This window comes from Culicoides brevitarsis, chromosome 3, assembly GCF_036172545.1.
Source record: "Culicoides brevitarsis isolate CSIRO-B50_1 chromosome 3, AGI_CSIRO_Cbre_v1, whole genome shotgun sequence".
Lineage (NCBI taxonomy): Eukaryota > Metazoa > Arthropoda > Insecta > Diptera > Ceratopogonidae > Culicoides > Culicoides brevitarsis.
In genome coordinates this window covers 28481376-28506036 of record NC_087087.1, presented here as the reverse complement: position 1 = coordinate 28506036, position 24661 = coordinate 28481376, and the positions used below count along the sequence as shown (strand labels likewise).

The following is a 24661-nucleotide window of genomic DNA, read 5'->3' as shown; positions in this document are numbered from 1 at the left end:
AAAAAAAAAATAAAAAAAACCTGTAGATTTTTTGCGATACCAAAATTTTTCACAAATTATTGCAGCAAAACACAGATGGATGATGATATAAAATATTTACCAGTCCTGTTTATTTATAAAAGCAAGACGAGGGAAATAAAGGACTTTTGAGTCGGCACAGCAAAAAGATTTTTTTATCGAGTTTTAACTGTGTTTTAATATTTAAACAAAGTACTTTCATCGTATTTCCTCTTTTTTTTTCTCATTCATTTTTTTCTCGTGCAGAAGAATTTTTTTATTAAATACTTCGTGAAAGATCCATTTGATGGGTGAAAAAAAAAATAAGTATGTGTTTAAACGTTTTTTTCTTTGCTTTTATTTTCTTTGTGTTTTTTCAAAGAAAAATTAAAATGTCATGAGAATTATAATTATTTTAACATTTTTTTTTTGTGGCTTCAAGGCAGCTTTTCAATGTAACAAGACGCGCTTTTAAAGTTTAATATGGCGGAAATAAACATTAATTTTGTTTCGTAATCTCTCCCGGAATCTTGCAACAAAAGTGCAATGAGAAATTCATCAGAAAAGATTTTCGTGCCTCTGTTGTGAAATGTGATAGGAAATAACTGTCTAAAATATTCCTCCTTCATTTATTTAATATTTATATTTTTTTGCTGCAGTAAATATGGGAAACAACATGATAAAATGCCTTGCAAGAAAACACGGTTGGCAAAAAAAAAATTTTGTGCGAGATAGAAATTGGTGCAAAAAAAAAGGATTTCTATCCGGGAATTGTGGGAAAATTATTACGTTTCATGCCGACAAATACAAATGGCACAAATTTCCATGCATATTTTTATTTTATAGCACATTGGTTTTGTCTTCGTGCTCCCGAGACACCAATAAAAATACATTTTTGGCATGGAAATGCGCATGGAGACGCCTGGTAAATTACTTGGAACGAGAAACAGAGACATCTCAGGGTCACGTGAGACGCACAAAATTACGATAAGATAGAGTTTTGGAAGCAATGAATGTGTCGTTAGTGTCATACACTTTGCCCTTCGAAACTTTTTCATGCAGCAAACGCAAGAGAAACTTTTGAATTTATATATTTTTCATTGCTTACGTCTTCCTACTTTTGCTACCATTACTATCTTATATGATATTTGTACAGCAGTAGTAATATTTCTCACTCTCAAAAATTTTATTTATTTTCAGACATGTTTGCACTGGGACTAGATAAAGTTTCTATTACAATTCCAACTGCAATTCAATCAGGGGGAAGCGCAACTTTATTATGTGAATATGAACTAGGTGATGATAATTTATACATGGTAAAGTGGTATAAAGGTCGCAAGGAGTTCTATCGGTATACCGCCAAAGAGATTCCGCCAATAAAAATTTTCTCACCGAGCGGATTTTATGTAGATGTAAGTATCGCTCTTATTTGAACTAAAATATCTAAGAAAATATAACGGAAAAATAATAAATTCTGGCAAAAGTAATAGAGTAGTAAGACGAGTTTGTTGCGAAATTGCAAAAATACTCTCTTACTTACGGGAATTGTTTATAGATATGATAGTCGTAAAATGGAAGATGAATTTTATTTGTTTGTGAAATTGTATTTTTATTAGATGAGAGATGAATTTCGTGGAAAAAGATGAAAGTTTCTTACTTTTGCATACTTTTTGATGGCTTTTGATTGGTATTTGTATAATGTTTTCCGCAACAGATCGAGAAACAGAATTTTTATCTCACGAAATTTTTTCTGTCAATCTACTGAAGCGCCATCTATTTCGCGCCATATTTATATATTCTGAAGGATTTTGACAGAGGACCTTATCATTTTATCAAAAAAAAAATATGTCATGAGATTTTTTGATAGCTTTATGCTAGTTAGGCCTTAAATAGTCGAAAAAACCTATATCCACTAAAAAATTTGAAGTATCTCAAAAGATCATTCCAGAATTTTGAATCTAGGTTTTTTCAACTACTTTAGGCCTAACTAACTAATCTCATGACATATTTTTTTTCGATGAAATATGTTTTTTACAGGTCCTCTGTCGAATTCCATCAGAGGTTCTATGGCGCTAAATAGATGGCGCCTCAGTAGACCCTTATGACAGAAACATTTTCGTGAGATAGGAACTCTACTACTCGAACTTATGTTGTTATTGTTGTATTTCTTTCCATCATTTACGATGATATTGCGACGGTTTTTTGGCTAGTTTGTTTAATATCACTTTTTCATATACTTATTTCGTTTATCACATATTACTTTGCCTTAATTTTAAATGTCTCTACACTTATGCGAAGTTAAATTCTCTATATTTAAGATTTTTTGTTCCAAGTTGTCAGACTCAAGCTTCAAGCCTTTTCAATTAATTTTCTAATCAAATTAATTATGTAAAATTTTTCGGGAGTTTCCATTATAATTTGAGCTAATTATGAAATAATTCACAGTTACTGAGTTTTTTTCTATCGTGGCTGCTTCAACTTTGATTTTGTTTCAATTTTTCATAAACCTTCTTTAAGCTGAACCAAACACACTACAAAAATCTTTAAAGAGATTCGTAAAGTAGAATTTGAGTTATTTCGTTACAAAAGATGAATATAAACTTTGTAACGAAATAACTCAAATCCTGATTCACGAATCTCTTTGGGGATATCTGTATTTTGTTAAGATTAGCTATAAGAAGGTTTTGGAAGCTTAAATAACCTACATGGAAGATTTATTTGATGAAATTTTACAGCAAAAGTCAATTTCTAGAAATTTCTTAATTAGATTTTAAAGTAAATTTTAGAAGCTTCTTACCTGTGTTCATTCAAAACTTTTCAAACTGCTACATTAAATTATCTCCATGATTCGTCAGCGAGAATTATTTAAAGTTGTTGCTCATTTACCATGACAGGCACAAAATATTCCCTCCGAAGAAATGGTAACTAAACATATTATCATAAATACTCGAAATAAGCATAATTTCTTGCGCCTTAAGTTGTTGTTTTTGCGTTTGACTTGCCTCTGTGTGCCTTTTGAAACACATAAAATGTATATTTGTCGAAAAGTTGTTCGTCTTGCGTTGCTGTTGTTGTGTAAAGAAGATAATGTTGATGTGCTGCGAAAATGTTGTAAATTCAATCTTACCTAATTTCGTGTTTCCCATTACTCTTAAATTTTCACGACAAACTTATTAAAATAAATTTATTGTTATTATATTTTCCGCAAAACCCATCAAATGGCTTGACGACGTTGCCGCACGTTAAACTTTGCAGATAGAATCATCAAATGCCAGCCAAATAGTTTTACACAAGTTAGATATAAGTGCGACAAGTAGGTACATGTGCGAGGTATCGGCAGATGCTCCATCATTTGCCACGCACATGAGAACGGGAGATCTCAATGTTTATGGTAAGTTATTTTTTTTTGCCCAGTGAAACGAAATGGTTTTTTTAAGTTTTTCTAAATTTTTTTATATCTTTTTTGAGAAATTAAAAAAAAAATTTATCAAAAAAGATTAAAAAATAGTAAAATAGGTAAATTTAAAATTTTTTCTAAAAAAAAAAAATTTTTTTTAAATTTTCTTAAAAAGATTAAAGGGCCATATTTTTATCTTTTTGGAGAACATTTTTAAAGAATTTTGATTTTCTCCTAAAAAGGTAAAAATAAGAACCTCCAAATTTTTATTTTTTCTGAAAAAAAAAATATTTTTTTTAAATTATCTCAAAAAAGATAAAAACTTGGAAAAATTCAGGAATTTTTTTTTAGATAATTTTTTTTAAATTTTTTCATAAAAAAAAAAAACAAAATAAAAGTTTCGAGTTTTTATCTTTTTTGAGAAAAATAAAAAAAAAATGAAAATTTGGTAAAATTAAAATTCAACCTTTTTCAACCCACAAAGTCTTTAAAAAAAACCATTTCGTCCCACGATGATATTTTCGTCGCGTGTCACGTAATTTTGATTAAAATTTTACGATTTGCTTTTATTGCTCTGTTTCGCAGTTCCGCCAGCGGAAAAGCCAAAAATTACAGGACTAAAATCAACATATCGCTCCGGAGAGTACGTACGTGCTAATTGTTCGAGCAATATGTCATTTCCAGCTGCCAAACTACAGTGGAAGATCAATGGCTTTCCCGTTTATCCGGGCGAGGCAATTAGCTACGACGTCACGAAGACACTTGCTGGCGAAGGGAAAAAGCAACAAACGATGGAATCGTCGACAATGGGCTTGCACTTTCTCATTTCGCACGAACATTTTAACGAGGTGGGAAAAATCAAGGTAAGTTTTCGTCTCTCTTTCTTTTGTATAGAAAAAAAACTTTCTCACGAAAAACTTTTTGGGATGCCAAACAAGTGTTAAACGCGCGGTAAACTTTGACAACTTTGCTTTTTTTTCATTTTTTTCGTCTGTTTGAACTATGCGACCGTAAAATTGATTAAACGGAACTAAATTTTCATTTGATTAGCAGTGAAGAACTTTCAATTATTTTTGATTAAAAATGTGTCCAAATTTTTTTGTCCAAAATATCCAATTACTTTGATTGTCATGCTTGAGGTAACATTGAAATTTTTTTTGTGTCACTCTCCATTTAAATATATTAAAAATAACTCTAGAATCAAATAAAATATTCATTTAGATTTGGTAGGTATTCGTTTACGAGAATGCCCGAGTCCAATTTTGTCTTTTTGTAGATTTTTTTTCACCACAGAGACAAGATAAAACCAAAAAATGTCACATTTTGCGGTCTGCACAAACAGAAATTTTACAATTTTACATTTTTTTTCGTCGTCGTCGTCGTTTTCGTCCTCCATCCTTCGAAATTGAATATGCGACTTTTATCCACACAAACAAGCCACAATGCTATGCAAACATGTTTCTTTTGTCAATATTGTCATTTTCTCTATAAATATCTGGCATGAGATATTCATGACGACATGCGTTTTCGGTCTCAAACATTTATCAACTCTGGCACACATGTTTGTTCTGTTAAAAAGCTTCGTTTTTTTGGAAATCGATGCTTTTGTGCCAGACAAAATTCAATGGAAAACTGGGAATGGGAGAAAACGAGCGTAACCACCGGAAAAATTTGTAACCTAAGAGGAAACAAGATAACGAAGACGCAATTTGAATGTTTGGAAGCAATTGAAAAAAAGTAGGTCGATATATGAAACAAAAAGCTATTCAATGCACGATTTTTTTTATCTTCGCTAATTGGTCGTTGAGGAAAATAAAAATTTGAACAAAAATTTAAAGGATGATCCATTGAGTTATAAGGACCCATAGAATTTTTTTTAAACAAATGGATCACTATACTTAAATCTTTTGTTCCAATTTTGTTTTTTTTTTAACTTTACAGAATTTAAAAAAAAACACAAAATTTCCAACAAAATATAACGGAAATAGTAAATATGAAATTAAAACGAATGGTTTAAGCGCATTTTTAATGAGCTATAAAGTCATCATATAACGTTTCCTGTCAAAATTAGTCGCCAAAATTCTCTGAAGATATTACTATTAGCCTGAACAAAAATTCTTAACAAAACCACAGAAACCACTCGAAAAAACCTTCAAGGTTATTTGAAGGTCATCCGAACTACAACAAGCAGGAATCGACAAAAACATACCCATACGTGACAATCTTGGATGCAGGAAGCTCGACGATAATCGTCAGTTTTTTGAAGGAGAACAGAAAAATTATTTAAATTTATCCCCATCCTTTCACTAAGTAGACCAAATATGCCATAAGCGATAGATCAAATTTATGTAAAACATTCTTAAAAATTTTTGTCAATTTTTGAAGTCAAAAACACTGAAGATGCTGAAAATTAAAAGTTTAAATTTTCCCATATTGTCTAGTGATAAGGATATCACAGCTAATTTTATACTTACCTGAACTTTTTAACAGGAAACATCTAAAATGATATAAAATTTTATTAAAAATTAAAATATTAAAGAAAATAACTTACCTTTTTGAACCATATAAAGAGGAAAAAAGGCCATCTCACAGACATCCAACTTGAAGCAAATTTTTTTTCTCGATGAAACTCCTTTCAAAACGAACGACAAACCATTAATCCACATACAATGTTAAATTAAACAAAAAGCAATATTCATCAACTATGCAAATAACTTTTTTCTCCTGCGCCGCAGAACGAGTAATTCTACCTCATGTTCAATCAAATATCTTATCAAAATCGTAATAGAACCGAAATAGAACAAAAAAAAAATGAGGAGAGAAAAAAATTCGACTTCTATTCAAATGAAAAATTCGTATAATCAAGATTTTGCATCATCATCATCAACAACATCATCATTGAGGTAATCGTGTTCTCTCCCTAGGCAGATTTATTAGCACAAAATATCACATATCGGATTGTTCGTCGAATCTATGAACATAACATGACTTTATCAAGTCGCTGTCGTTTTTTTTTATCAGGCGGGAAAGGCAAATTATACGGGGAAACAAGCAAATAATTGGTAGCTTTTCTTCTGTCGCTTCTTTCTTCAACGCAGAAAAAAAAAGTTTCGTACTGTATGGATGGAAATAAAGGAACGCTTTAATGCACCTCATTAAAATTAAACGATAGCAATTACGTTGGTTACATTGGCGGCAACGCAATTCACATAGGAGAAGATCAATCAATCTCTTGTCTTTGCGTTGCCACACATTTAAATACTAGACAAAAAAATAACATTGAATGAATTAATGAATAGCTGTCTTAATTGGAATTGAACGATACAAGTTTGGGTGTGTAGAACTTTAGCCCATATTTAGCATCGTCAATTCCGCCGCACCGATAGCTTTAATTTCGAATTTAATGATGACGGTGTTGAAAATGTATCCGTTACTCGTATGGATTGCAATGACGAGTTTGTAATGACCTGATGGAAAGCCTTTCGGGAGAAATTTTTGGAAAACCCAGTCCATGTCTTGGTCGACGACGATAAATGGCTGCAACGAAATTTTCATTTGAAATTGTATCAAATTAAAGTTTGCGAGAAATTACGCCTGCTGGACATGGTTGAATGAGATTCGGTTTAAACATTCGAATTGCATTGACAGCTAGCTGTATTATTCCATCGCTTGCAGTGCCAAGTGCCAATCTGCAAACCTTTGACGAACACACATCGTTTTTTAGGGGTCTCACGTATTTTTGAAAATGTCTGATTTGAAGATGAAATTTCTTTAAAAATTGAAACGGATTGAAAATGTATGAAATTGAAATAAGGGGTCAAATTGATTCTTTTAGAAGTCAAATTGACCCCTTATAAGAGATCAAATTGACTCCTTACATTCACGTCACTCCAATTACGTTTTTCATCAAAAAGAATGCTCCACGGATAAATTTGGTATCGGTTGGTATGATCAAAAATGTCGAATTTTCATACAAATTTTAAGAAGTTCCCTCAGAACTCCCAGAAATGTTGTTCAAATGTCAAAAAAAGATGCACCGTTTAAAAGCTGAGAAAATTTCATACAAAAATTTGGAAGCTCACTTTGAGTTTTGGTCAAAATAAGAAATATGATATTTTGTATGGAATTTTCAATGAAAAAGTGAGGAAATTCTTAAAATTTGTATGAAAATTCGACATTTTTGACCATAACTCTAAGGAAGCTGGCTGAAAAATTTTAAAATTAGGTTTTTTTGAAAGCTTAGGCCCTAACGAGTCCAACGATACTAAATTTATCCTTGGAGCATTCTTTTTGATGAAAAACGAAATTGGAGTGACGTGCATTTTCAATTCTGTTCAATTTTTAAAGAAGTTTCATCTTCAAATCAGAAAATTTTCAAAATACGTGTGAGCCCTAATTTTTCGAAAAGCCTCTTACATCAAATTCAAACTTCACAAGCCATTGTCTATGAATATTGCTTCAATAATAATCATCAATCAATAAATTTTTGCTCAAATGTCACCGATAAATCGTTCCAAAACGATAAAATAGCTCTCCAGACACCCAAACATCCATCAGAGGTTTTGCATTTACAGAAAAAATGTTCAAAAGACCTGTTTTTCCTCGAACTGCCCTTATAAAACACGATTGATTAGCGATGAACTTCGGATCTGCCTTGCACCAAATACCTCGTGCATAAACGACAGAATTTGGTGCCTAAAAAAAGTTTCTTTTTCATAAAAAAAAATTTAAAAGTTATCAAAACTCACCGAATCTCCTAATACTTTGCTAAAAACCACAAAAAACGTCAAATATGGTAAAAATTTCATGTTTACGATAAAAAGTCTCAAACGATTATGAACATTACTGAAAAAAAATCAAACTTTTACAAAAAAAAGGAAATTATTCACATTAACTGTTAATGCGTTGATAAAAAATTCACGAACAAATTATTCGGTTACTTTTCGAAACGTATTCAATTTTCGTTTCAGACAAATTTTAAGTCCCAATAATCCGTGCGTCTTTTTTATTACGCATAAAGCATAACGAATCAGCATAAAAGACGAAAAATAACAAAAAAAAAGAAAAAATTAATAACACCCCGGTACAGCGAAAATTCAAACCGGGGGGACATTGCTGAAGTTAAATTTTTCTGATAGATAGAAAAAGCCTGCTGAAAATGGTTTTTAGATGGCTAAAGTCTGGCGCGTGGTTCCTGAGATATGGAGGTTTGAAGTTTCTATGGATTTGTATGAATTTCAGTGCTCGTCAGCTTCGAGCTACGGAAAACACACGACGGAAAACTTAGAATGAAAAGGTTTTCAATTAAGCTACACTATCAAATGATACCTTTTTGGAAAGGTAAAATAAATGGCAATCTGCTAAAAATAATATTAAGCTCAATTTTTAGCATCTTTTCAGGCTCTTGGAGGCTTTTCCATAAAATTTTGGAAAATTCTTTCGATTTTTTTAATTTTTTATATATTTTGGTCTAATTTCCATTTTATTAACAGTTTTAAAAACGTTTCCTGATATGAATGCTAATTTTCAAGCATCATCTTTTGAATTTAATAAAATTTTGAAAAAAAATGTTGCATACTTAGAGCCTGAATGACCCATGAATGACTCATGTACCTTATTTGATGATTTAATTTACATGTTTTTGGACAATTTGTAACATTAATCATCATGGACAAGTTATATTAACAAAATTTCAATAGTTTTAAATTAAAAATAAACAAATTTTTTACATAAATTTAAAAAAACAACAAAAAATCGAAAGAATTTTAAAAAATGTATACTAAAAGCCTCCAAAAGCCTAATTAGAGCCTAAAAATTAAGCCTAATAATATTTTTATCAGATTGCTATTTCTCTTACCTTTCCAAAAAGGTATCGTTTGTCAGTGTAGCTTACTTGAAAACCTTTTTATTCTAAGTTTTCCGTCGTGTGTTTTCCGTAGCTCGAAGCTAATGAACACTAAAATTCATATAAATCCATAGAAACTTCAAACCTCCATATCTCAGGAACCACGCGCCAGACTTTAGCCATCTAAAAACCATTTTCAGCAGGCTTTTTCTATCTATCAGAAAAATTTAACTTCAGCAATGTCCCCCCGGTTTGAATTTTCGCTGTACCGGGGTGTAATATAAGTAGAACAATAGAAAAAAAAAACGAAATTTATTCTGTCAATTATTCGCGTAGTTTGAGTGAATGTCGATGCAAATGATGGTCACCGCTGACAGACAAGACGAGAAAAAAAAAGAAAAAACTCGTCGAAACAATGAAAATGTGGCTATAACTGTCATTTTGTCGTTCGTTCATTAATATAAAAAGAGAACGCTTAGAAACATAATAACAATAAGAACACACAAAATTTGAATTTTATCATTTATTTGCTTTATTCTGTCTTCTGTCTATTTTATTTATTGAGTTTTGCTTGACTGTATGAACGACCATCTATCACCACTCCTCTAACGATTTTCTTCTCAATTTTTTTTCTAGGTACAATGCATTGCGACGTTATTTGACGGCGTCTACGAAGCAGAAACAATTCAATACATTGAAGCAATTGATCCACATTTCAATGATGATGACAACGATGTACATTATTCATTTATTCACGATAAAAATGGCTCTGGTAAGATTTTTTCTTTGCTATTTTCTTTATTTTTCTCGCTTTATCTTGACACACAAACATAATTTTCACGAAGTCAGTGACGTTATTCGATGAAAATTTTCTGAATTGTCTGATTTTTTATTTTATATTTATTTATTTTTGATGAAAAATATTAAATTTATTAAATTAAATAATAATTAATTTAAATAAAAAATTAAATTAAATAAAAATTAATTTAAAAGAAAAATTAAATTAAATAAAAATTAATTTAAATGAAAAATTAAATTAAATAAAAATTAATTTAAATAAAAAATTAAATTAAATAAAAATTAATTTAAAAAATTAAATTAAATAAAAATTAATTTAAATAAAAAATTAAATTAAATAAAAATTAATTTAAATGAAAAATTAATTTAAATGAAAAATTAAATTAAATAAAAATTAATTTAAATGAAAAATTAATTTAAATAAAAATTAATTTAAAAGAAAAATTAAATTAAATAAAAATTAATTTAAATAAAAAATTAAATTAAATAAAAATTAATTTAAATGAAAAATTAAATTAAATAAAAATAAATTAAATGAAAAATTAAATTAAATGAAAAATTAAATTAAATAAAAATTGATTTAAATAAAAATTAATTGAAATGAAAAATTAAATTAAATAAAAATTATTTAAATGAAAAATTAAATTAAATAGAAATTGATTTAAATAAAAAATTAAATTATTTAAAAATTAATTTAAATTAAATTAATAAATTATTAAAATTTAATTTTTCAATACCAAAAAATACGAAAATATTTAAAAATTTTTATTAAAAAAAATTATTTTGTTCTTATTTGAAGATATATGAAATTAATTTTACGCCCCATACTTTTATAAAATTATTCACAAATTTTCTAAAAATTTTCTTAAATTTTTTTTTAATCTAAAACCTTCTCTTAGTTTAACCTGACAACCCACAACAAATTCCATTGAGATTCGTAACAAAAAGTAATTTTTTTTACCTTTTGATCCGTCTCTGATACTCGCCAAAGCATGTCTTTTGTGGCAAATCAAGAGGAAAAAAAAAACACAAAATGGATCGATGTTTTTTATGACATGCACCATTTCGCGCACACAAAATTAGAATCTCTTAATCAAATTATTTTCCGGACCAAATTACGGCCCTACTTTCCTCTTTACGGGCATTTGCTGAGATTTATTTCCTTTTCACAGCTCCTTTTCCGCTCCAAGTTCAGAATCTCGTTTAAATTTTCAAAGAAACTTAATTAGATAGCAATCAATGCAATCTCCTGCTTTGCTCGAAGCACACTTGAAATGGCATAAAATAGAGATGAAGTATCATCATCACCATCGTTGCATTAATCATGTTATGACAGAAATAAATTTTTCACCATGTCCATCGCATTTCCATCGTTCTGTCGTGCAATCAACTTGAAATTTATTGCTTACGTATATGGAACCGTAAATGATACGAAATATGTTGTAGAGATTTGCCAAAATTGTTCATTTGATGACATTGTTCATGTTTCCTTTTCAATTTTCTTCGGTGGTTGGACAATATTTTATATTTTGTCATTTTTCATTAATTTTTTCTGTTAGAAACTCAAATTTTGAACTTGCAGATTTTTTTTAATAAAATTTCAAAAAATTTTTAAAATTTTTGGAACAATTCTCGAACATTATTAAATTTTTATAAAATTTTAGAAAAATATTTGGAAAGATTTTAGAAATTTTTATAAATAATGCTGGAAAATGTGAAAAATTTTTTAAACCATTTTCGACAAATTTTCGAATAAATAAAAATTACTGAAAAGGAGGAGTTTTTGAAGTAAATATTAAAATATTTGAGATAAATTTTCGAAAGCTAAAAAAAAACTAAAATTACTTTCAGACAAATAAATAAATTAAAAAGTATTTTTAAAAATAAAATTTTCGATATTAATTTTTTTTTCGAAAATCGAAATTTTTTTTCAAAAGTGCTTGAAAATTTTGAAACTAAATTTTACAAATGTCTCAATTAATTAAATAATAAAATAGTTCTAAATTTTTTCCAAGCATTTTCAAATTTTTAGATAATAATTTCAAATTTTCGAAAATAATTTTGAAATTTCGAAAATAATTTAAAATTTTCGAAAATATGAAGTTAAATCGAAATAAAATTAAAATGAACAAAAAAAATGAAAGTCAAAAGAGCGCAATCTTTTCATCTAATCAAACGCGATGTCTCAAAACTTTTCTCAAGCACTCTCATAAATCAAAAAAATTTAAATACCGCCAATCATTCGTGACAATTTTTCCATTGAATGTCAAGATAAAAGCAAACAGGAGAGAAAAAAGTCTCGTTTTTACTTTTCTTCTTCATTATGAATTATAAAATATTATTAACGATGTTGAATATTTTATAAATATTGCAGAATCATCACTCGTGCAATCATCAAGAAAGCTATTTTTACTGCTATTTTGCAATCTGGTAATAGGATTATTATTATCAAGAAGTAATTGCATGTTCAGTAGCGCAAATAGACTGAGAAGACCCAGCAGTAGCAGCAGCAATAAAAAGACGAACAGTGGTAATATTAGTAGCAGTAATAATCAGAGTGCATCACTAATTGGATTGGATGATCTGACGTCGTTGTCGTCGTTGCCAAGAGAAAAAGAAGACTATGGAAATTTTATTAATGATAATTCCGCGTCGTATTTGTCTTGTTCTTCTTTTGCCACTGTAACGACATTAAAACAGTCCTGATGATGATAAATCACTAATCTCCATTGGTTAAGGAAATATAAGAGATTGAAGATGAAGAACGGGAACGGAGCTCAGTGTGTGAATGAATGAATGAATGAATAGGGAAATTAAAAAAATCCGAAGATACTTTTCTCTTGATACAAAAGAAGAAGACAGAAAAAGGTTGAAGAAGAAGAAAAATAAATAATAAAAAAAGAACAAAAAAAAAGAGGTTCATATATTAAGGAAAAGAAGAGAGTGCTGTGAATTACGACAACAACAAATAATAATAATCATAATGATAATAATGAGGTTCGTATATTTTTCATCTTGTGCCAAGTGAAATTTGCAAGATAAAAATTAAAGAAAAGCCGAAAAACGGGGTGATGGTTCGCTTCAAATGATAAATACTTTTATTTAAAAGGAAGTTACTGATTTTGCCGGAGATATAAATAACTTTTAAACGAACGAAGGAAGCACCAAAAAAAAACGGAGGGATTTATTTTATTTTTCTTACCGCATTTCGAAAAAAAAATCTGGTAATGAGCTACAGTTGATTTCTGTCTTGTTTCTTCAAGAAAAAAAACCGTCAATAATTTCCAAAAATTTGGCATGAATACAATTTATGTTAGTATTAGTATACGGACAAAGTCACAAAACCGCCTATTTTCCTCACTTGAGAGATTCATCTCTAAAAAATTTTAAAATATCCACTGGGATGAAAATTTTACAATGCACACTGGGACCAAAATATAAAATGTGTATTGGGTTAAATGCAGAATGTATATTGGGAAAAAATGTTGACCCAATGTACATTTTGAACTTTTGACCTAATACACATTCGTAATTTTCGCCCCAATATGCATTTTAAAATTTTCATCCCAGTGCACATTTTGATTTTAAAATCTTAAATTTTAAATGCGCTCTGTTATTTTTCTTCTAACGACAACTTTTTCTACATTTTTTTTTTAATTTATGTGATTTTTCATGAATTATATAAAAGAGCAAAGTAACATGACCTAAAAATAAATCTCGAGTTGCCTCAATTATTTTTCATGTTCATTATGAAAAATTTCCGGAAAATCCACAAACTAAATTCTCTTTAATTCCCTCCAGTTTTACATGTGAGAAGCGAATTAACAACAGATCATGTCTGATGCAAATTTCTCCCGAAGGCACATTATTACACATAAAATAAAATCGATGTAAAGTTTGTACATAATAAAAAAATTTATTTAATTACCTATTAAAAGTATTGAAAAATAAAAAAATCAATTTCTAAACTATATCCATTTAAAAGTTGCAAAAAAATGTAGGAAATAAGGAGAAAAAATGAAAATTCTTCCAAAAATGAAAAAAGGATATACGGGCTATAAAATCTCATGTTAGAGTAGATAAATTTTAACAAAAATCGACATGGAGGTCGAGCAAAAAGTTGGCAAAATTGGAAATAAATAAACTTTCGAATGTTTGATTGTTTTTCACGAAAGTTTTGTTCCAAACAAATATAAATAAATTCCCTCCTCTGTTTGTACATAAAATCATTTTTCAATACAACTTTGTAATAAATGTATAAAAAATCAGAAAAAAGTTTACATCGTAAGAATAAATAATAACGAAAAAATTATCTATATTATACCTTGTGTACATTTCATATAAAAATAATAATAAAAAAAATATCAAATAAAATCTATTCTATATGTCGAAATGATATTGAAAGAAAAATTTATACTACAATACTCTATGAATGTATGATATGTAAGATAAAAAAAAACAATAAAAATGATAAAAAAAAAGTTAAATAATAAAAAAAACACAATCTAAATAAATAAATAAAGATAAGAAAGAAAAAAATACTTAAAATGTTCAAAATATAATTCAACGGTTATGAAAGTGAGAAGAAAAATTGACGACGAAGAAAAAAAAATAATAAATAATAAAAAAGAAGAAGAAAAATTTTTTTCATTCTTCAACCAAACAATAAAAAAAATGTCAATGTTGTAATCGATAATAAATGAAAAATGGAAAAATATATTTTTTGTTAATTTTTTCTTATGCAGCGAAAACGGAAAAAGGCTTCAAAGTGACATAATGCCACAATTGCAAGAAGTTTTCCTTAAAAAAAAAATAAAGAAATAGTTTTGTTGTTCCATTTTCTGCGATGATGAGGAAATTGCCTTTTATTACTCGATTGCTCTTTTGTTACAAAAGATGAATTTACTTTTTAAAGTGCCACAGAGTGCAATAAATTGTAAGTATGAGCCAATTTTTGTTTGATTACTTTAGTGTCGAAGTCAAAATATGTTTATTTTTTCAACAATTCACAAAAAAAATTATTGAGGATTTAAAAATATAATTTTTTTTAATAAATTTCTCTTAAAGTAATTTTTTCCAGAATAAAATTGATTATTATTTTAAACCCATTGAATTTTTTTTTTAATTTTTTGCATCAATTTTTTTATTAAATTCAATTAAAAAAAAAATTAAATGCCAATAACGAAAAAAAAAGTTCAACATATTATTTATCTCAAAAAGAGTCAAATTTCTATTAGTCAATATCAGATTAATTTTTTGTATAAGAATATATCGGATGAATATCGTTCTCATAAAAATTTAAAATTTTCCACAAATATTAAATTTCAGGTAAAATTATTTTACTGATTTTTTTTTATTTATTTTTTTTATATTTCTGAAGAGAAATAAATTTTAAAAAAAAATAAAATATTAAGAAAATAAAAATAAAATAAAATATTAAAAAAAAAATAAAAAATTATATCTAATGAAATTTTTTAAATTTTTACTCTGAATTTTTTTTTTAAAATACAAAAAAATAAAATGTTTAAAAAATAAAAAAAAATTAAAAAATTATTATAAATCATTTAAAGTTTAATATAACTAAATATTTTTTTTTAATTTTTATTACTAAAAAAAATATGTTTTCGAAATTGTAAATAGTTTTTGCACGAAATATTTAATAAAAATAAGAAAATATTTATTAAAATAATTAATTAAATAAATAATGTAATTAAAATAATAAAATTTTTAAACTTTTTACTGAATTTACTTTTAATTTTTTTAATTTTAATTTACATTTGAAATTCTAAAGAGAAAAAAAAACAAAAAAAAAAAATAAATTAAAAAAAAAAATAAAAAAAAATTATTTAATTTAATTATTTTAAAAAATCTTGAGATAAATGAGCATTAAATTATTTAAAAATAAATAATTAATTTAAATAAAAGTCATTAACATTTACTTACTCAAAATATTTATAAAAAACATTTTATGTTCATTAAATTATTTTTTCATAATATTTACCTTAAACACCTAAAAAAATCTATCGAGAAAAAAAATAAAACACATTTTTTTTTAGTTTTTCGAATCAAACTGCAATAGTTGAATATATTGAATCAGTTTCATAGTTTTTGCAAGATTAATCATTTTTTTATGTTTAACATTAAAAGAAGTTTGAAATCTGCATTGTGTTGTTTTGTTGTTCGTCAATTATTTTTTTTACCTATTTATTATTAAATATTAATTTAATTAACAAACCTAATAAATTAGTTAATTAACTAGTTTTTAATAAATAGATTTTCTATTTTTATTTGATTAAATTGAAGGTTGATTTAACGCTTAAATAGTCTTATGAAGTAAGGTGATGTTGAAAATTGGAATTTTTTGTAGAGTTTTTTTTTGACAACCGGAGTAGAGATCACTTTTGAGGTAGTTTGGTCTCTACTTCGAGGATTTTTGTCATCATCAAGAAGTTAAAAGAAATTTATTATCTATTTTTTTTTTTTTTTGTAGCAACAACGACGAAATATAATTCATTTTTTTTAGAAATTTCTAGTCTACAATCTTAAATTTGATAAAAATAATTTAAATAGGTACATTTTTTTCTTTTTTAGAGAAATGCATTCTTTTCATGAAATATAAGCCTTAATAAATTTCGTTAGTACATTTTTTTTATTTTGGGTAAATATTCTTGGAAAGTTTTTTTTTTTTTGTCATATTTTTGCGCATCGAACTTGATTTTTTTTTCTTTAAGATAACATTTTAAGCAATTTCTTTTATTTTTTTTTAAATATGGTGAGAAGAGAGTTTTTTTAATGATGGGTGAAAATCACAATATGTATGTAAAGTTGGAAGGAAGTGCGTGGTAAATGAGAAATAATACAGGAAACGGTGGAAGAAAAACAGAGACAGAAGAATTGGATGAACGCGAAAGGCAATCAGGTCATATTTACGCCGAGTGCCCGTGACGAGTACTCGTACACGCAGTAACTGATTGACACAGCTGGCAGGACTTTGATGAAATTGGGCGTAATTCCGCGATAAAGTCCGGCAAAACCTTCGTTTTGGATGATGCGACGGAACGTCGAGGTCATGCCTTCTTGATGGATGGTTGCGGTTCCGTCGGCATTCGGCGTTGCCGTGATCGTTTGTGCTTGCAGGCGAGTTCGCACGAGTGCGAGTGGGTAAGAGCACACCTAAAATGGTAATTTTTTGGGATTAGTTGATGAAAAATTTATTTTAATGGAAGGTAATTGAAAATGTTTTCGATTTTTAAATAATTTTTTTTAGATAGAATTTATCATTTTTCAAAAAAAATATTGACTTTTGAAATTTTTTTAGGAAAATTTTTACATTTTAATTTAAAAATTTGCCTCACAATTAAATATTTTCAAAAAAAAATTTAAAGAAAATATAAAAAAAATTTTTTTTAGCTGATTTTTATATTTTTCTTAAATTTTTATTAAAAGCTTTTCATAAAATTGAATATTTTTGACTAAAAATGCCCTTTTGAGCGGATTTTTATGAAAATTTTTATCTTTTTACTCATTCGTGTTTAAATTTTTTTGAAAATTAAACATTTTTTAACAAAAAGTTTGAAGAACTCAAATATTTCTTGAGTTTTAGGGATTTCGAGCTGATGATAAATTTTTTTTAAAATATTTGTTTATGTTTTTCCATCAAATATAAGGCTAAAAAAATTTAATTCATGGTGCATTCCATTCTAAAAAATACCAAAATCACGGTTTTGATTTTTACCAATTTCTTCATAAAACAGTTATAGAAATGAAAAACTGAATAGTTTATCGTGATGTCCATCAAAAAAGAAGAAATTTTTGCTTTGGCGAAATTTTTTTACCCTTATTTTTAAAAATTTTATGATAGTTTTAAAAAATTTTTATCGCAAAATCCGTGTAGCGAAAAAAAGGTCAAAATTTCAACTTTATTATTTTAAAATTTTTGTTCACCAGGATTGTTTGTCATCTCGAGTACATAAATTTTTGCCATGAAACATATGGTTGGAAACGAACTGTTTGGTCAGAAAAGCCAAAAATGTGATATTTTTGCGTTTTTAAAAAATTTTGAACCATTGATAAAAATTTTTAAAATAAGTCGAAAATAAATGTTGTCTTAGCAAAAGTTTCTTATTTTCGGATGGACATCAAGATAGGGTAATAAAATCTGTACTTTTATAGGTAAATTTAAAATCCGGGATTTCGGTATTTTTTAGAATGGAATGCACCTCATATTTTTTTACTGATTTTAACGATAATTCTAACCTTTTAAGATATTTTCGTTAATTTTTTTCATAAATTTCAAAAAAAAATTTAATAATATTGAGAATTCCTAAAATTTTTAATTTTATTGGTCAAAAAAATTTGTCAAAGTGTATCAAAAGAGCTAAAAATTATTAAAATTTCAATTTTAGAAATGATTTTTAAAAAAAAATTTAAAAAATTAAATTTTTTCAGTTTTCAGATATTCGATATTAAAAATTTCTCATAAAAGTTTCACAAAAAAAAAAATTTAAAGGATATCGAAAACATTTTCAATCAAATTTTTAGGTTCAAAAGCGAATTCTTACCTGTCCCAAAGTACTAGATATACTGCCACACGCCAATAAAACGTAAAAACTAGGAGTCTCCTGTTGATAATGAGACGTATACTTCTTCTTGAGCGTTTCATACACGGCCAGATCGATGCCAGCATACGGTAAAATGCCCAACATATTAGGCAGATAGCCGCGATAAAAGCTTTGGAGTCCCTCACGAGCATAAATTTTCCTCGCCGCATCCCCGATACTCTTGTACTGTCCCGTTTTCCGCAACGCCAGTCTCGTTTTCAGCACTTCCATCGGATAAATCGCCGTTTGACTGAATGCTCCGGCCAATGCACCCGCAATAAATCTCTCGTACATCTCCATCGGTCGTGTTTCGTTGCCTCTGATGAGATGCTTGATGTGTTCATACGCCGCAAACTTGATGGCACTCTCAGGTGCGATCTTTAGCACATTTATTCCGTTGCCGCGCCAAAAGCTCAAGGCACCGCCTTCCTTCATCATGTACCTGTAACACTCGGAGATTCGTAATTTCGTTGATTGCACTTGCAAAAAGACCTTGAGTCGATCCAAGGGGGCGGTGCAAGTACGAGAAACAGCTCCCGCTATACCTCCCGCCGCTAGATGTCGCCACCATTTGCCCGTTTGCAATTCGCTCGGCGTAAAGTCGTCAGGCACATTCATGTCTTCGCCGATATCTAAGTACGTGCTGTGCCGCCAGTACGTCAGCAGGCTCTGGATGTCTGTCACGGGTGCCAGCATAAGAAAATCGCGCCATTCGTCATACGTTATTGTCAGCGAGCCATCTTGATCCATGCGACGCAGCAATTTTTCCGCTTCGCTTCGTTCAACTTCGATTCCCAGCTCTTTAAATGCATCAACCATCTCGTCCAGGTCCACAGTGCCGTCACGATTTCGATCCAGCGTCGAGAATTGAAGCCGTAATTTCTTCTCGTGCTCGCGCATGTAATGCAGGAACTCCGCCAAACCGACATCGCCACTTTTGTTGCCATCAGACATCATGATGAATTTCTACGGGAAACAATAAACAAGAATTTTTATTAATCACAGGTTCGTAGTTCGATGTACGACGTCGTAAACTGCGCCTTATCTCGTCGTCATCACCCATGAAACGCCGTTTCTCTCGTCTTTAGGGCATTACGCAAGCAGTAATTCGACAAATTCGAAGGCCACAGGCGAAATTCCCCGCAAAAAATTGTGCAACTAGACCAAACATCGCAGTAAAAATCGCCACACGCGACGATGCCAAATCAAGAATAGACTGGATTTCTACAGAAATTTCCTGCATTGCTCATTGATTCTACGTACAATTAACATATGTGACGATGTGGGTCAATCATATGTGCGAAACTCGACGAAAGACGTGCATGGAGAGAGAAACGACGGGGATTCAAGATCAAGTTGAATGAACTTACCTCGGCATATTGCTGCCCAAACTTTGAGTCCTTTAGTGCCTCGGACAAGTCGTGAATGTCGATTTTGCCGTTGCCATCGAGGTCTAATTTGGCAAACAGTTCTTCTAGTCTCTTCTCTTCGTTCTCTGGCAACTCATAAATGTAATGAGGTTTTGCCATATTTTGTTATCCCTACGACGCTATTTTACTAAGTTTCCACACAATCAATCACAATTTGGGTGCCGTTAACACAGTTTTTGCTAGTTAAAATTGGTAAAATTAGATAAAAAGTACGATATAAATATGCCAGTGACGAACTTTTTGTGGCATTTGTCACAATGGATTTTTTGACGTTTTCACTTCGTTTCGTCAAGCTGCGCTAAACTTTAATTTTGGTCGTGAAAAAAATTTCTTTAGGCAATATATTGTTTTTTCTTTTTGGTTTTGTTTAAAAAAATAATAATAATAATAGATGTCTGGTATAAAAACGCAAAGTGGTTGGATCAAGCTCAACACCCCTCAAATCGTTAGTTTAGGTCCCTACGAAGATAATTTGTTCAGGGGTTTTTGATTTTTTGTGTAAAACCACGGGGCAGGGATTTTTTGAAAATTTGGGTATATCTCAGCAAGGAGCTAGAATGACTCTTCTCACTAAAACTTGAATATCTCCCGACTTTTACACTATAAAATCAAAAGTTGATATACTGTTGGAAAGTAGAGAGTCCAAGCTTTCCAACGCATATACTCATGTGGATGTAGCCTCGTGTTCTCTATCCGCCATGGGGTGAGAAAGTACGAAAAAGATTGAAAACTTCGGTTTTTTAGTGATTTTTAAGAACAAATTATCTTCGTAGGGACCTAAACTAACGATTTGAGGGGTGTTGAGCTTGATCCAACCACTTTGCGTCTTTATACCAGACATCTAATAATAATAAATTTATTGAAAATTAAAATTAAATTATTAAAAAAAAATAATTAAATTAATTAATAATTAAAATTTATATTAAATTAATTTGAAAAATAAAAATATAAATTATTCAAAAAAATAAAATTAAGACTTAAAAATTTTTGCAAATTTAAACTAAAATTTTCTTCAATTTTGAGTTAAAATTTGAAAATTTGGGAAATTAAAATTAATTAAACAATTTAAAATCGTAAATTGTCCAAAATGTAAACAAATAATTTTAAAAAATTAAAAAAACAAAAATTTTTTTTCAATTTCGGAGAAAATTTTTAAAATAATTACATATTTTCTCTAATTTTTAAACAAAAAAATATTTAACATAAAATTCTTTTTAATTCTTTAAATTTTAAAAAAAAATTTTAAATTCAATTAATATTAATTTTTATATATTTTTTTAATTAATTAAATTATAATTTTTCAAACAAAAACTCAATGAAAACTCATACGAAAAATATAAAAAATAAATTGAATAAAATAATTTAAAATTAGGTATACTTGAAAACTCTTTAATTAATTTTAATTTTCATTTAATAAAATGAATTTTTAGACCTAAGACCCGAATAAGAAAAGAAAATTTAAAATATTTTTTTTAAATATTTATTTCAAAAATTTAAATTTATTAAATAATTTGATAAATAAATTTAAATTCAAATTAAAACTTCATTTAAAATTAAAATTAAATTAATTTTTAGAACTCCAAAACATCGCACAAAAAATTTAAAAAAAATTAATTTGAACAAAATAAGAAATAAATTAAATTTTATCATTAAAATTTTTGAATAAAAATTAAAATTTAAAAAAAAAATGAAGATTTCTCTGAAAACCTGAAAATTAAATTAATTTTAGACTCAAATAGACCAAATTCTAAAAAAATAATTTTGAAAATTCTCAAAAAAAAATTTGTAATTCAATTTTTGCTAATTCAATTTTTGCTAATTCATTTTTTTTACTAAATCGACATCAGCTGAACGGAGACATGCAACTTTTTTGTTTACCATCATTTCAGAGCCACGTAAAATAATTTTCTAATCAATTTTAAGACTGAAATAGGCCAATAACATAAATGATTTGTAATTAAAATTGCACAAGAAACCCTTAAAATTTTAATTTTTCTAAAAAATGTGTGCATCATCAATGGTAAGTCTCATTTTCTTGCATTTTTTTTCACATGAAACTTAACTTTTTTTCGTAGGTTGATGAAAAATGGCCTTTAAATGAGCGAAAAATCACAATTACCGTCGATGGTCGTGATAAACAAATTCCTGCATTGGATGCATATTGGTGCGAAAAACGCCCAATCTCTAAATATTATCCATTTCCTGCGGAAAAAGGAAATTTAACGTCTACCAAGTATGATGTTCTTGTCGAAGAATGGATTAAAGACACAACTGACTTCAATGAAGACCTAATTTGGTTGTTGCAACTCGAGCATCATCGATTTTGGAGTAAATTTGTCTTCGATTCGAACGTTATTCAAGCTGTTTTGTCGTTTTTGCAGGAAGCAACGCCCTGTTACACTCCCATAAGTGCCGCAACCTCAAATGAAAATGCTCTGAAGCTCTACGGGCAAGTACTGAAGCACGTTGTGACCATCGTTTGTCGTCTTGTGACAGCAAAAGAGAGCGAAACGGAGTGGATTGGCAAAGAAGCACTCGGCGAAATGCTCTACACGAATTATTTGGTGTCAATTCCGATGATTTTTGACCTTGCGATTGCCTTGGGACCCGAAAATGGCAAAGTACTGAACAAAATAATCGCTCAAATGATCAAAATTCAGCCGAAATACCATAACGACCTGTTGAACGGACTCGAATACGTTCAGGCATCCATCCGAAGTGTCGAAGATCAAGCTCAAACGATGATCCAGAAGGAAATTGATGGAAATGCGCCCGATAGTCATGGCTTGGAGATGCTTACGCTTTACGCCTTGGACTGCATCGTCACTCTTTCCGTACTTTTGGAAGCATTTCCCGAGGCAAAAGTGATGTCAAACGATGCTGGACTCGCATTAACGCTCACCCAATTTTACGACAACTCCATTCCGCTGCTCTACAAAATGACTTGCGAAAATGACAAGAACGAAGTGACCTTGAAATACTTATCTCGCATCCGTTTGGAGATCCTCAACACGTTTCACGGCATCGCGAATCACTTTTTGGAGCTTTTGATGGACTTGGAACCAACTGCGGGGCAGAGCATCGCCGAAATTTCGGAAAAAATCATCACTTTGTTCGAAGAAAGTCTCGACGATGCCACTTTCGTGATCGATTATCAAAAAATTTTCCCCGTCGAGAACGATTTGGACGTCATTCGACAAGCAAATGGCAATTTGAACGCTTTACGGATGGATTACATCCAAGTTGGGTACCGAGACGCCCATCGAAAAGCCGAAAAAAATGTCGAAACCGAAGAAATTCTCAACGGAAACGAATCTGAACCGGATTTGGAAGCAACTGAATCGGAAGGCGCTTATGGAAGAGGAGTCTCTGCTGCACAGGAAGTCCCATTAACCGAAGAAGAAACGAAAATCCGTCAAATTTTGGAAGTTTTTCCGGATTACGGAGACGGATTTATACGAAAAGTGCTTTTGCGGTACGACATGAACCCCGAATCTGTGATCGCAGCGATTTTAGAGGGAAATTTACCGCCAGATTTGGCTACGATGGATACGTCCGAGCCCTATATCCCGCCCGAACAGAGCGAATTCTTCGTGGAAACGGGAATTAAACGTCTAAATATCTACGACGGAGACGAATTTGATGTCATGACAAATAATCCGAACGTCAAAGGCATCTACAAAAAAGGAGTTAATGAACCGAAGAAATGGGACGCCCTTTTAAATGACAAAACGCACATTCAGGAGAACAAAGCGAAATATTCGGAACTCGGTTACGTTGAAGAAATCGAGTACGACGACGAATATGACGACTCGTATGACGCGATGGCTGAATCTGAGGCAAAAACGATGCGTTATAAGCCGGCAGCGAACTTTGTGATGGATGAAGAGTCAAGCGAAAGTAGTGAAGAAGAAGAAAATTCGAGTTTGGCTGAAAATCGAGACAAGAAAAACGACTTTTGTGAAAATCCAGAGGTAATTAGAGCGCGATATGAAGCCATGCGTCAGAGAAAATTCGCAAATAAAGGCGGCGGCATGGCTCCGAAGCACCGAGATGTCGTCGGAAAGCCAAAAGGACAGGGACAGGATGAAGAAACGAACAAAAATCGCCATAAAAAGGGCGTTAACAAGTCTGTGACAGGCAATCACAATCGAAAACGAGGCGCGGATTTTAAACGAAGCAAGGGAATGTTCTAAAAATTTGTTCCTTCAATCAATAAAAAAATCAATTTTTTTTCGGATATTTAAATTTTTTTCTTTATTTATGTCTCATCGTTCATTTTTCGTCATCAACTTTTATTTTATTTATTTTTTTTTAAGGATTACATTTTTTTAACAGGTAATGCGTTTACTTTATCGACTACAATTATTATTTTTTTTTTATTTTGATCAAAAATTAGGTACGAAAAATAGTTTTTTTTTCTTAAATTAATTTTTTTATGCAAAAATGCTTAAAAATCACTAAAAAGCAGTCAAATACATTTCAAAGCGAAGTACAACATTCAATGAAGCAAAAAAAAATTATGGGTTAAGAAAAAATTTTTTTTTTTTAATTGAAGCAATTCAAGCAAGGTGAGGAAAAATTCATAAAAGTG

The 24661-nt window shown here is 29.4% G+C and overlaps 3 protein-coding genes across 3 annotated transcripts; 2 read left to right on the top strand and 1 right to left on the bottom strand.

Moving 5' to 3' along the window:
• The first annotated feature begins 3285 nt into the window (after positions 1-3285).
• LOC134835469 (uncharacterized) lies at positions 3286-12743 on the top strand. Its single transcript, XM_063850347.1, has 4 exons — positions 3286-3388; positions 3980-4257; positions 9876-10011; positions 12412-12743. Exons 1-4 carry the CDS (start codon positions 3319-3321, stop codon positions 12741-12743), a joined length of 816 nt encoding a protein of 271 aa, XP_063706417.1. The 5' UTR covers positions 3286-3318.
• A 3700-nt stretch (positions 12744-16443) lies between these two features.
• LOC134834795 (mitochondrial adenyl nucleotide antiporter SLC25A24-like) lies at positions 16444-20329 on the bottom strand. Its single transcript, XM_063849578.1, has 3 exons — positions 20008-20329; positions 18599-19603; positions 16444-17210 (listed from the first exon to the last, which is right to left on the bottom strand). The coding sequence occupies exons 1-3, from the start codon at positions 20164-20166 to the stop codon at positions 16953-16955; spliced, it is 1422 nt and encodes a 473-aa protein (XP_063705648.1). The 5' UTR covers positions 20167-20329; the 3' UTR covers positions 16444-16952.
• Positions 20330-21951: 1622 nt separating this feature from the next.
• On the top strand, positions 21952-24301 carry LOC134833878 (activating signal cointegrator 1 complex subunit 2). The gene is made up of 2 exons (XM_063848360.1): positions 21952-22087; positions 22143-24301. The coding sequence occupies exons 1-2, from the start codon at positions 22070-22072 to the stop codon at positions 24261-24263; spliced, it is 2139 nt and encodes a 712-aa protein (XP_063704430.1). The 5' UTR covers positions 21952-22069; the 3' UTR covers positions 24264-24301.
• The last annotated feature ends 360 nt before the right edge of the window (positions 24302-24661 follow it).

Bases quoted from the DNA above. Each gene is read 5' to 3' on its own strand.
- LOC134834795 (XM_063849578.1), bottom strand. From the start codon at position 20,166: ATGGCAAAACCTCATTACATTTATGAGTTGCCAGAGAACGAAGAGAAG. The intron at 19,604-20,007 runs GTAAGTTCATTC...TGTTTCCCGTAG, and splicing joins TTGGGCAGCAATATGCCGAG to AAATTCATCATGATGTCTGA. The intron at 17,211-18,598 runs GTAAGAATTCGC...TTACCATTTTAG, and splicing joins TATCTAGTACTTTGGGACAG to GTGTGCTCTTACCCACTCGC.
- LOC134835469 (XM_063850347.1), top strand. From the start codon at position 3,319: ATGTGCGAGGTATCGGCAGATGCTCCATCATTTGCCACGCACATGAGA. The intron at 3,389-3,979 runs GTAAGTTATTTT...TCTGTTTCGCAG, and splicing joins GGGAGATCTCAATGTTTATG to TTCCGCCAGCGGAAAAGCCA. The intron at 10,012-12,411 runs GTAAGATTTTTT...TAAATATTGCAG, and splicing joins TCACGATAAAAATGGCTCTG to AATCATCACTCGTGCAATCA.